Source organism: Microtus pennsylvanicus, chromosome 1 (genome assembly GCF_037038515.1).
Source record: "Microtus pennsylvanicus isolate mMicPen1 chromosome 1, mMicPen1.hap1, whole genome shotgun sequence".
Taxonomy (NCBI): Eukaryota; Metazoa; Chordata; class Mammalia; order Rodentia; family Cricetidae; genus Microtus; species Microtus pennsylvanicus.
The window spans coordinates 175937149-175949509 of NC_134579.1; the positions used below are offsets into that span (position 1 = coordinate 175937149).

Below are 12361 nucleotides of genomic sequence, written 5' to 3' on the forward strand. Positions count from 1 at the left end.
ATATGTTTAAGCTAGTGGCCAAACAGTATTGCAAATAATAGAGTTTCTGTGTGATGATTTTGGGGCTGAACAGCCAGGAACAAACAAGTGGCCCCCTACTATAGCCTATAACATTTTGAGTATCTCTTGTACAACCCTGACCAACAACTTAAAAGGCACATTCTCATTCCTGGTATTGGGAATTTTATTAGATGGTCTACTCTTGGGGTATGAGGTGGTGCATTGTCAGTCCAGATGGTAAAATTTCATATGAACTATGTATGTATATTGATATACTAACTTAACTGTATTATAGGTATTTTTATGTAGATAGTTAATAGTATAACTCCTTTAGACTTTTCAGTCATCCTTACTGTTATTTTATGCTCCTATCTCCTCCTTCCTCTGTATTTATTTTTCTATTCTTTCTTAATTAGCCCTCCCCTGATCTTCCCATCTTACCCCCCAGATAATTTTCTCTCCCTTCCATCACTCTTTCTCTTTAATGACAGATTCATAGACATATATATCACTTCTGTATATGAGTCTATACACATAGGCTGTACAGTTCAGTAGTTTTAGTATAGGGGTATACAGTGTACAGAAATGTACAATAACCATCACATTCATTTTAAAACATTTTTATTACTGAAAAATAGTTAATTATCTACCAGTTACCACCTCCATTTACATCTCCCATCTCTAAGCAAACGGCTGTTTCCTATCTCTGTGTATTTGTCTATCCTAAACATTTTTACAAAGGGACTAATTTAACATAAGGCAATTTGTGCAGTTTCTGTGAGTTGTTAACTCTTAAGGTTTATGTGAATCTTTGGCACAAGAACAGATGCTCTGCTTCCAGGAGGAGTTCTGCTCTCTTCATGTGGACTAACTGGTGAGATAAATGATTGTGAATTTTCAGTAACTGAATTTCGTGAGGAGAAATTTTGACTTAAGAATGATCCCTGAGTCATCAATATTATCAAGACATATGCAAGTCAATTACAAAAACTAAAAATAAGCCAGGTGTGGTGGCACACAACTTTGATTCAAGTACTTGGGAGACAGAGGCAGATGAATCTCTGTGACTTTGAGCTCAGTCTGGTCTCCAGGATGAATTTCAGGACAGTCAGGCCATTATACAGGGAAATCTTGCCTGAAAGCAAACAAACAAATAAAAAACAAAAAACATATACAGTTGACATTTTTCTTCTTAATCCCATCTTTCTGTATGAGCTGTGAGCTTGTAAAATAAAAGAAGAATCTTTTGTAAAAAAAAAAAAGTGTTAATTATATTTTCATTTTAAAATGTTAATTAAAATTAAAATGTAAATTGTCAGCAGGACACTTCTGTAGATTCACCTTTTATTATTGATGAGCTTAGCTTTCAATGTGTAGATTAGCTTGACATATTTACTACCAGTATTAGCTAATGATTCAAAACTTAAAACAACATCAACAAAACAAAAACACAAACAAATAACCAATGCGTGATAACACACACCTCTAATCCCAGCAGTTGGGAGATTGCAGCTGAGTTTGATGCCAGCTTGGCCTCCTATGAATTCTATGTGTTCCTGGACTACAGTGTGAAAGTCTGTCTCAAAAAATTTGTTAAGCAACTATAAAATAAAGATAAAGTGTATAATTTTGGGGGGAGGTGCTTAAAGTATTCTGATCCATTACTTTACATGTTTCCATTAAATGTAACTATGGTTGCTTAGTTAGATTTTATTGGTATTATTCTATTGGTATTTTACATAGTAGTATATAATTAAAACAGCATTGGGGAGATCTCTTATTATTATTATTATTATAAAGACAACTGTAATGTGCAAACAAAACAATATCCAAAAGAAACTGTAATGACAACATTAAAAATATGTTTTTATTAGCCAAAAATACTGAAAAATGCATTAAAGTCATTCAAATATTTAGAAAGACAAGAATCAAAACACTGCGTACTGTTTGCTGTATTTGGGTAAAGGACAGATGTCCTGTCATGGGTCTTCCAGAGCTGGTACACTATTGTGTCGATGCCGTTAGTGACAATAGTTCACTTACACAGCCATCTATCATATCTCAATATTGCCTTTTGTTGATTCTGTTTTAACCATAGCAAAATGATATTTGGGCGTTGACAAATAAAAGGAGTGGAGAAATGGGGGAGCATTATAGCTGATGCTTAGTTCATGCTTCTTCAGAAATGTAGAATGATTTCTGCCAAATTAAAAGTCTGTCTATGTCACCAAACTAAAAGTCTATCTATGCCACTTTTGAATTCCTTACCACCTAATTGTCTATATACATATCTTCTCTTATGATAACTTAGTATTGGCCAGCCAAGAGATTTCATGTCTGTCTCTGCCTTTAAGCAAGCATGGCATTCCTCTCTTGGCAATGATGTGCCAATTTCCCAGAACCAAACCAAGCCTTTACCATTAGAAAAAAGACTCTAATATTTGTTCTCCATAAAAATGCTTTCATAATAGTATCATCCAATTTTAAACACTAAAATTATTCTAATAACTTCTGGCATGTTTTGAGATTTACTTGAGAGATTTTCTTGAGTCCATAAGTACTTTATGTTCTCTCTCTTACATATTTATTTGCCTCTCTAAACATCTGGAGATAGAGTAATAGATTCATTGCTCCCAGTTTGTATCCAGCGGGCCTTGATAAATCTACAGACTTGTCTATTTTTCCGTGGATCACAGCAAAACTAGCAAATAATAAAGTCATAGATATTTGTTGTAACCCAGCAGCCACCAAAGAATCTATTCAGTGGCCTGATTATTTTAGTGTTAAAGATATAAATGTCAATGGTTGGTATACACATACAGGTACTTTTTAAAAGTAAGACAGTTTTATGGAATAGAAGAAAATGCAAAGCTTATTAGTTTAGCCTAACTAAGTCCCCCAGAAAGCAGGCAGAGGTGTGTGTTCAGCTTGATTATTAACAGTGCATTTGCATAGAACAGTAATGAGACACAATAAAGGGTAAAATAAACCTTTGAGAACCTTAAGATGTAGCCATCTCCAGAGACTCCACATAGCTTGCATGCACGAAGAAGGAAGAATATGGCATTGTTCAAATGCACTAATTCCTTTTTGCTGTCTGCTTATTCACGAGTGCTTAGCAAGCTGGTTGCCGCAGAGGCCCAGCCCTCCCAGCAGGCTGATCACTTGCAGGGAAGAGGCGTAAGGTACACAGGAGGAGCCTGAGGCTCAGGGCCACTGAGTCGGGCCCACATAACACTGAGTGTGGTCCGTGTAGAGATGTTCATTGTAGATACCACCGGAGCTGGATTGAGTGGTCATGGACTCTGCAGATAAGTGAAAACCAAAAGAAATCTGACATTTGTAGAAAAGGTACTATACACACAGGTCAGTCATATATCCTTATTTTACATGGAGCACCCCAATGCAAAGTGGGAGATAGCAAAAACTGTGGTGCTTACAAGTAACGGGGAGCTGACAGAGCCATAAAGTTCCAGCTCTCTCCTTGAGCTTTCTCTTCTTTTCAGTGAACACAATGCATGAAACATCGATGTGCATCTGTGACTTGTCTTGTCGCGCTCACGTTTAGATATCTCCCTTACTTAGGATGCCATAGATATATGACAAGAAGGCCTTCTGGTGCCTTACTTGATTTCTTCTAGTTAATGGCAAATCCAATTCAAAATGATGCCACAGAGCCAGTGAATGGATCAAGCCCAGGAATTAAGATTTGAAAAGAAGAAACCCCAGTCAGAGTTAAACCTCTCAGCATTGCATTCGTACTTGGTCTAATAATCACCTTATATAAAAGTCGACTAATCTTGAATATAGTCAAAACCTACTTAGCACAGAGCTTCTTGGAGTCAATGGTTTACCAACACGAATCTTACCAAAAAACATAGTAGAAAATGTTTCTTCCACATTCAAGTGGCATCGTTTTTACGCAAACATATACTTAAATATTCTTTATATATTTGCATCTCTGAATGCTTGTACTAACACAAATCTCTTGAGGCTTGCCTGAGACTCATTATCAGAATGAAGACACCTCCACAGGAAGGTTGATTTGCTCTAATTCAAGATGATGGCATTATTATTCCACTCTCACGGCAAAAATTACAGAGCAATATAATTATATAACATTGTGTTGACATTATCTATTCCTTTTAATTATGATTAGAAGAAACGGGATACAATGTATGCTTTATTTTTAATTCTATTGTTTAGAATGTTTAATTTGTAACAGAAGCGTACCCCCCCATCCTAAATTCTGTTTCTTTAACACAACACAGTGGTGCTGATAATGGACATGTCAGTATTTATGAGTACAAGCTCTGTTCTAACAGGTATTCAGCTCCCAGCAGCACCATTTTTTTTCTGAGACTCATGCATTTTTCATTGTCTAGTTCGTCTGAATTTAAAGTGGATGAGATGTCCTTTTAAATGCACAAACAAAGACAATGAAAATGTGTATCATAGCCTCCTCTCCATTTCTGCTACTAAAATTATAGGAACTATGTATCTTCCGTTAGAATGCATCTGCTGTACTATTCTATGTACGACATGAATAACCAAGAGCCCGCTGTGCAAAATTGCACCCGGCACCAATTTTGGCATTTTTTTGCAAGATAGCACCTCTCTGGGCTTGCTCAGAAATGCAGTAGAAAATAGCTTATTAGTCTCAGTTTCTAACTGGCAGATGGGTTACAGTAAAAACAAGGATATTTTCTGTCTCATTCTGGTAAATTTTCTAGTGAGGATAAAACACCACCATGGCAGTCTTCTGCCCTTCCCATACACAGACCCTAGCTCCCTCAGACATGCATGCATTCCTTGTTGAGTATCTATTTTCTTCTGTCTAGCAGTCATCAGACTTTAGGAACAGAACATGGGAATTGTTAAAGGTCATTCATCCCTTTCTTCTTGGGAGCTCATGAGCTATACAATACAGTCAACATAAGTAGAAATAGGAACACTCACCTGAAGACACTTGTCTCGGCCTTGGGGATCAGGAATGGCCAATGAGAGACTTTCAAGACAACTTTGTATGTTTTGGTCTTGAAGAGTTACTTAAAGTACCCACAGAGCAAGGGTACTCAAGAAAAAAAAAAACATGAAAGGTATAGAACGACAGTAACCAACTCAGGGGATCCTTTGTGTTGGAAAAGACAGATTTCCATACGACATGCCACCATATGCATTCATCCTCTGCCAGAGGAGAGCAAAGAGTTTGATGGAGACAAAATGGCAGAGCAGAGGCTGGAGTTAGTAGGATACCAGCAGTTAGGTTTTGGGGGGGTTTATATTCACTTTATTTTGATGTCTCTACTAAGTCACTCAAGCATGCAGGTGACATCTAGCTCCTTTAGTCAAGAAAGGACTCAGGAACTGATCTGGTAGGATATTCCTTGCACTTTTTCCTGATCCACACCATGTTTATTAGCATGCCGTATAAAATTATAATTTGTATTCTCAATCCAATCACAACATCAAGGCTGAAAGACATGACAGTTAATTAAAAGAATAGCTCAACACGGTGGGTCTGCAGCCTTGTTCTGATAAGGAAACAAGGACAGGCTTGTGTTGACCTCTTGTTGAGAGGCACATATTGCAGGTACCTTGGTGGAAAAGCTGTTGTCAGTCAGTCTGACTAGCTATGGCTTTTGTGTTTACTGTTTCCAGTAGGTTTCTGAAAACCAGTCTGCTAGGCAAGTCTGGGCCCCACACAGTCTCTGAGAACAGAGAATATTTTGGACAGCTAATGGTAGCCCTGCATAGTAATTCAGAAGTTAGGTTTTGGAATCATATCACCTAGCTTCTACCTAATGTCTTTACAGTACCTAAATTAAAAAAAAAAAGTACCTCTTTGACCTTGGGCTGGTGTTTTGCCTCTCTGTGGTTTAGGTCCTTATTTAGCAAAAGATACAATAGCAACATTTGCTGTTTAAGATTCTCTTAGGATTAAAGGAAATAGTATAAAATAATCCCAGTGCTTTTAAAATATGAATTATTAGGCATATTTCCCTTTATTTTTTATTTATTTTTTTTAACTAAGCTTCTTGGAAATCCAGTGTCAGAAATTTGACTTAGTGGCCTCTCAATGACAAACTATATCTTACTCATTTTACATGTCTTAATATAGCACATAAAAGGCTATTTTATAAGATGTTGTATGTAGTCAGTCACATGATAGAGATAGATTAAAATTCTATTTTCTTGTTTAAGTATTTGTAGATGTGTGGCTTGGTTTATGATGCCACCAAGGTTTTAAAGATGATTGTTATAATCTAATTAGGTCATATATTGTTTTAGCCTTCTCCAGCAAGAATGTACACTCCATATGTTACACTTTCTAGGCCACACTCAGCAACAGAAACATCCATTTAATACACTAGCTGTAACTTTGTCTATATCTCATCTACTTTAGTGTGGGCATTATTAGGCAAATGATGAAAAATGGCCAATCATAAGATTACTACCAATCTACTGCAAATTAATTATTTATCTACTATAATTAGTGTTGTGCTACATGGTGATTAGCTCAAACACCTTCAAAGAAGCCTTTAAAGACAACATCTTTTATTTTTCGCCACTTTCTACCCATGTAGTCACAATTAATGATCTCACCCAAGAAACTCTCTGTACCCTAGGTTCCCAAGCCATGTATTGACAGGTAGGATTACATAAAATTAAAGTCATTCCATACAACAAAGGAAACTATTAACAGAATAAAGAAACAGGCTTCCGAATGTGAGAAAATCTTTAACAGCAATATTTCAGACAGAGGCTGACACATAAAATAATAAAGAACTGCTAAAAAAAATCCAGTCAATAAATGTGGCAAGGAACTAAGCAGAATGTTCTCTAAAAATGAAATAGAAAGCTAGAATGTAGCTCATTTGGAAGAGCGCTTGTTGAGTTTGCATGATACAGCAAGTTGGAGTCTCAGCCCTAAAGAAACAAACAAACAAAAAACCCTTGATATGTTGGCATACCTAAATTCAGGAGGATCAGAAATTAAAGGTCATTCCTGACAACATAATGGGTTTGAGGCCTTGCTGGGATTTGTTAAGCTCTCTCAAAGAACTATCAGGAAGAGAAGGCAGAAGAAGAAAGAAGAGGATGAAGCAGAAGAGGCGCAAGAGAAGGAGGAAGAGGAGGAGGCAGCTGAAGAAGCTGCAGCAGCACAATCAGTCACTAAAAGTTTTTTTTAAAAAGGTGTTTAATCCCCTCATCATCTGGAAAACACCAAGTATTACAGCTTTGAGATTCCATCTCACCACAGTCTGAGTGGCCAACATCAAGAATACTACCAAGTTCTGTGAGGATATGGGGAAAAAGAAATCCCTTTTCACTGCTGGGGGAAATGTGAACAAGTACAATCCCTACAGAAATCAGAACAGACAAATCTCAAAAACAACAAAAAAGAATAGAATTGCCATCTGACTCAGCTATAACACTCATGTGCATACACCCAGAGAACTCCTACTACACATCCATTTTTTTTTTGCACATCCATATTTACTATTGTTCTATACATAATAGCTAAGAAATGGAACAAGCCTAAATTTGTATCAACAGACAAATGGGCAAGAAACCGTTGTACTTAAATAAAAATAAGATCGGAACACTTACAGTGAAATGGATGGAACTGGAAAGTAGTCTCTTAATCAAAGTATCTCAGACATAGGAAACAAGTATTCCATTTCTTTCACGTGCATATCCTAGATTTTAATTTTATATGTTTATAAATGTTTGGGGGGCTGCAGATTATGAAACTAGAAAAGGGGCTCTTGGGGGGCTCCTAAGAAAGGATTGGCGCTGGAAGGAGAAGGCGGATGAAACACATGTGGTATGGGAACAAAATGTGTTGGAGGAGGGGATATGTGGAGCAGGGACATGGAGGAGCAGAGTGGGGGACAGGGCCAACAAGAACAAAGTGTGTATTGTGGTATCATAATTAAGCCTATTACTTCATCTCCTATTTTTTAAAAAAATTACATTTACAAATGTTTGAGTTTATTTGAATTCTTCCTTACGGTTTTCTTTTACTTCTGTTGGTGAGGGGGAAGGGTGTATTGTTTCTTTCATAGCATTAAGAGCTCAGCTCAGGACCTTGCCCATGCTAAGTAAGTGATCTACCATATCCCACATCCTCAACCCAGTTGATCTTTAAGAAACAAAAGCCCTGAGATTCCTATACAGTCAGCTCTGATTATACTTTGTCTTGCATGTCTTTTAATCCTTCCATCTCCTGTACCTCTGACTGTAGGTACAGGAAACATAGAAAAACCATAGTCAGATGAAGGCAAAGAGGCTAAACAAACAAGCAAACAGTAACTACAACGCAATGAGAGAAAAGTAAGAAAAGAGATGTGTCCTGAGGGAAAGAGGGTAGTAAGGCCTCGCAAAACAAGTGGCAAAAGAGCCAAATGTTGAGAGGATGACTGGGGGCCAGGCTGGAGAAGGCGTGATGCACATTCTGCAAATGATAACCTGTAAAGGAATATGAGAGAAGAAGATCACTGTTCACTGCTGAAATATTAGTAGCTCCAAGAGTTGAGAACTCTGGCTTCATGGAGAAATGTTATGGGACTGGAGACAGGCGTTAATGGCCCAGAGGCCACTGGAGAGAGAACACTAAGAATGTCATTCCAGTTGCCATATAACCCTTGGAAAACCGCGTGCCCCAAAGCAACACCATTTTGTTCTCATAACTCTCTTCCTTGAACAGCAGCCTCTAGGGATGGCTCCTCTCTTCGCTTTTGTGTAGGCTAGCTTAGTATGTTGGTGGCAGGAGACGCCCAAACCCCCATTCTGTTTGACACAGAGGCTGCCTGGATTTCTCCCTTTATTTCCCAGGTGTCTCTCAGTATTGAGCAGGACACCTCAGGCGTCTTACTGGGAAGCTGTCTCCTCAGAGGAAAACATGAATTGCTGCAAAACTTCTCCAAGGCTAGCCCCAGCAGGTCCATGGCTTCACCTCCTCTGTACTCGAGTGTTCAAAGCAAGGCAAGATCAGCCTCAGCTTCCAAAAAAGGAGAAATAGACCCAGAAGACAAAACAAAACAAAAATCAACCTGTGTTTGCCATAGTCTTTGTGTTTATACTACTGCTTTCTTATATTATATTGCTGTTTCTACAAATAAACCAGAAAGATCAAAAGAGACTTTGAGAGCAAACGCTGCCTCCTACTTCCAGAGGCTTTTTGTATGTGCACGTGTGTGTGTGTGTGTGTGTGTGTGTGTGTGTGTGTGTGTGTGTGTGTGATGACTACAAAGCTTGTGTGTGCATTTCATTTCCATGGAAACTGAACACTCTGACTCTTGCTCCAATCCCCACTTCAGAAGTCTACAAGAGCATTGCCTATGAAAACGGCAATGAAAATATTTGCATAATTATTATGCTACCGCAGTCCTGAGTCTATTTCAGGAATAATTGTTTTAATATACAGGCAGTTGTAACTTGAAAAGCAAGGGATAAAGACCCAATGCGTATTAAAGCTTCTTAGGGCAGAGTTCCGGAGGCTAGGAGGATACAAGAGGTGGTCCTGCTGGATTTCCAGAGGCTTGTTTAATCATTCCATCCCAGAGTTTCTTGAGTCCGGAGCTTGATCTGTAAAGCAACGAATCTTTCTTTATTGTTTTATTGTACACACAGATGATGTTGGAATATGCTTCCTGTTTGCCAGGGTTGGGCATGTGCCCAGCATCATTAGGGCACAGTACTGTAGAAGGCATCAAGATGATAGCCCTTGCACAACAGCCTCTGGAGTACAGTGGTTGGAATGGAGCCAGGTTCCCATGCAGAGGCTTGATCTCATAACCAGGTTTTGCTTTATCCTCACTATGTGTTCTGTGGGCAGATTAATTAAGCATGTTAAGCATTAGTTTCCATCTCTACGAAGCCTCACTAATAACTGCACAGTCCCCCAAGCATCGCTTCGATGGTTACAATAGGTAGTCCTCCCTGCCCTTAACTCAGTGCCTGCTAGGAATTATCAATGGGATTAACTACTGTTGTTTGCACGAACTTCCTGCTGACACCTCTATATTTCTCTTCATTTCTCAGGGAGATGCTAATCTCTGTGGCTTTGGGCCAAGTATTATCCCTTCTTGTTTGTGGAATCGGCTTGACCAGCAAGTACCTGGCAGAAGATTTTCATGCCAACACCCCAGTCTTCCAGAGCTTTCTCAACTACATCCTCCTCTTCTTGGTCTATACCACTACCCTAGCCGTCAGACAAGGTAAGCTGTCCCTGAGCCCAGGAAAAGGACTTTTACAACTATGTAGAAATGAGCCTTGACTAGATATCATCTCATCACTAATAGCCCCAGCAAGATGATTCATATCCCCAGAACTCATTCTGTCATTTTGTAGTAACACTGCAAAGAAAATGAGGGAATATATCACAAAGAAGCATACATTGTGTAAATTCAGCAAAAAGTAGGAGATATATGCGTTGGAGAAAAGTACAGTTACTCACAATTTGAATTCCTTTTAAGGCTTTTGTTCCTCGCAATGAATCTAAATAGAGTAGCCCCTAAAACCTGGATCAGGCCCAGTACAACTCTCCTAAAGATGCTAGTCCTGAGTTGTCTAAGGGAACTGCAGACAAATATATGTTCTTTAGGAAAGTCACATAAATACTAATAAAAACAACTCATGTAACAATGCAAGAGGAATAAAAGAAAAGGAAATTCTCAAAAATGGCCAATTGTGGTCCTATTTTATACTTAGAATAATAAGGCAATAAAAACAAGTTTTTCAAGAGTCAATATAAGAAAATACATTTTAAAAGAGTAGGTCTAATAAAAATTACTTGGGAGGGGGTGCATCCTAGAGGGTGTTCAGAGCACTATGAGTATACTATCAAACTTGACAAAATCCTTTTATTGACAGTCCCACAGAAAGCCAAAAATTTCCTCTTAAATTGTAGCTGTTGACTAGGGTCCATTGAAGAATAATCACTAATAGGTTTGAAAGTAATCATATACTTTAATAACAAACAACAACATGTATATCGCTAAATATATCAGGGTTTTTTGGAGATTGCAATCTTTAATCTCAAAAAATATATGAGAAGAATCTGCAGTGTCTGCAATGACAGTAACATGAATTTTCAATATCCAAATTTTGTGCAATTGATCTGCCTCTTCTTTTGTTTTTATTGAGCTATATAATTTTCTCTTCTCTCCTCCCTTCCTCCCCCCTCTCCTTTTACCTTCTTTCATGGTCCCCGTGCTTCAAATTTACTCAGGAGATTATGTCTTTTTCTACTTCCCATGTAGATTAGATTCATGTATGTCTCTCTTAGTGTCCTCATTGTTGTCTAGGTTCTCCGGGATTGTGGATTGTAGTCTGTTTTTTTTTTTGCTTTATGTCTTAAAGCCACTTATTAGTGAGTACATATGATATTTGTCTTTCTGGGTCTGGGTTACCTCATTCAATATGATATTTTCTAGATCCATCCATTTGCCCACATTTTTTTCCACTGTGGAAATGTATATATTTTTTTTTATCCATTCATAGGTCAAGAGGCATTTTGGTTATTTCCACATTTTGGCTATGACAAATAATGCTGCTATGAACATAGTTCAGCACATGTCTTTATGGTATGCTTGAGCATCCTTTGGGTATACACCTGAAAGTGGTATTGTTGGGTCTTGAGGTAGGTTGTTTTCTAATTTTCTGAGAAATTGCCATATTGATATCCAAAGGGGCTATACCAGTTTGCACTCCCACCAACAATGGAGGAGTGTTCCCTTTATTCCACATCTTCTCCAGCATAGGCTATTATCAATGCTTTTGATCTTGGCCATTTTGACAGGTGTAAGATGAAATCTCAGAGTTGTTTTGATTTGCATTTCTCTCATGGCTAAGGATGTTGAGCATTTACTTAAGTGTCTTTCAACCATTTTAGACTCATCTGTTGAAAGTTCTTTACTTAGGTCTGTACCCCACTTTTTATAGTATTGTTTATTCTTTTAATGACCAATTTCCTGAGTTCTTTGTATATTTTGGAGATCAGTCCTCTCTCCGATGTGAGGTTGGTGAAGATCTTTTCCCATTCTGTAGACTGTTGTTTTATCCTGTTGACCATGTCCTTTGCTTTACAGAAGCTTCTCCATTTCAGGAGGTCCCATTTATTAACTGTTTCTCTTGGTGTCTGTGCTACTGGGGTTATATTTAAGAAGTGGTCTCCTGTGCCAATGCATTCAAAGGTACTTCTCACTTTCTCTTCTATGAGGTGTCTTTATATTGTGGTCTTTGATCCATTTGGACTTGTGTTATGTACATGGTGATAGTTATGGTTCTATTTTCATTTTTCTACATGTTGATATCCAGTTATGCCAGTACCATTTGTTGAATATGCTTTCTT

At 38.0% G+C, this 12361-nt stretch overlaps 1 protein-coding gene across 1 annotated transcript in view; it reads left to right on the forward strand.

Annotated features, from left to right (window-relative positions):
• Slc35f1 (solute carrier family 35 member F1) overlaps window positions 1-12361 on the forward strand; it is a 427852-nt gene that overhangs the window by 253366 nt on the left and 162125 nt on the right. Inside the window, exon 2 of the mRNA XM_075945837.1 lies at window positions 10051-10226. Within this exon, the coding sequence (XP_075801952.1) occupies window positions 10051-10226 (176 nt within the window). The remainder of the gene's footprint in view (window positions 1-10050; window positions 10227-12361) is intronic.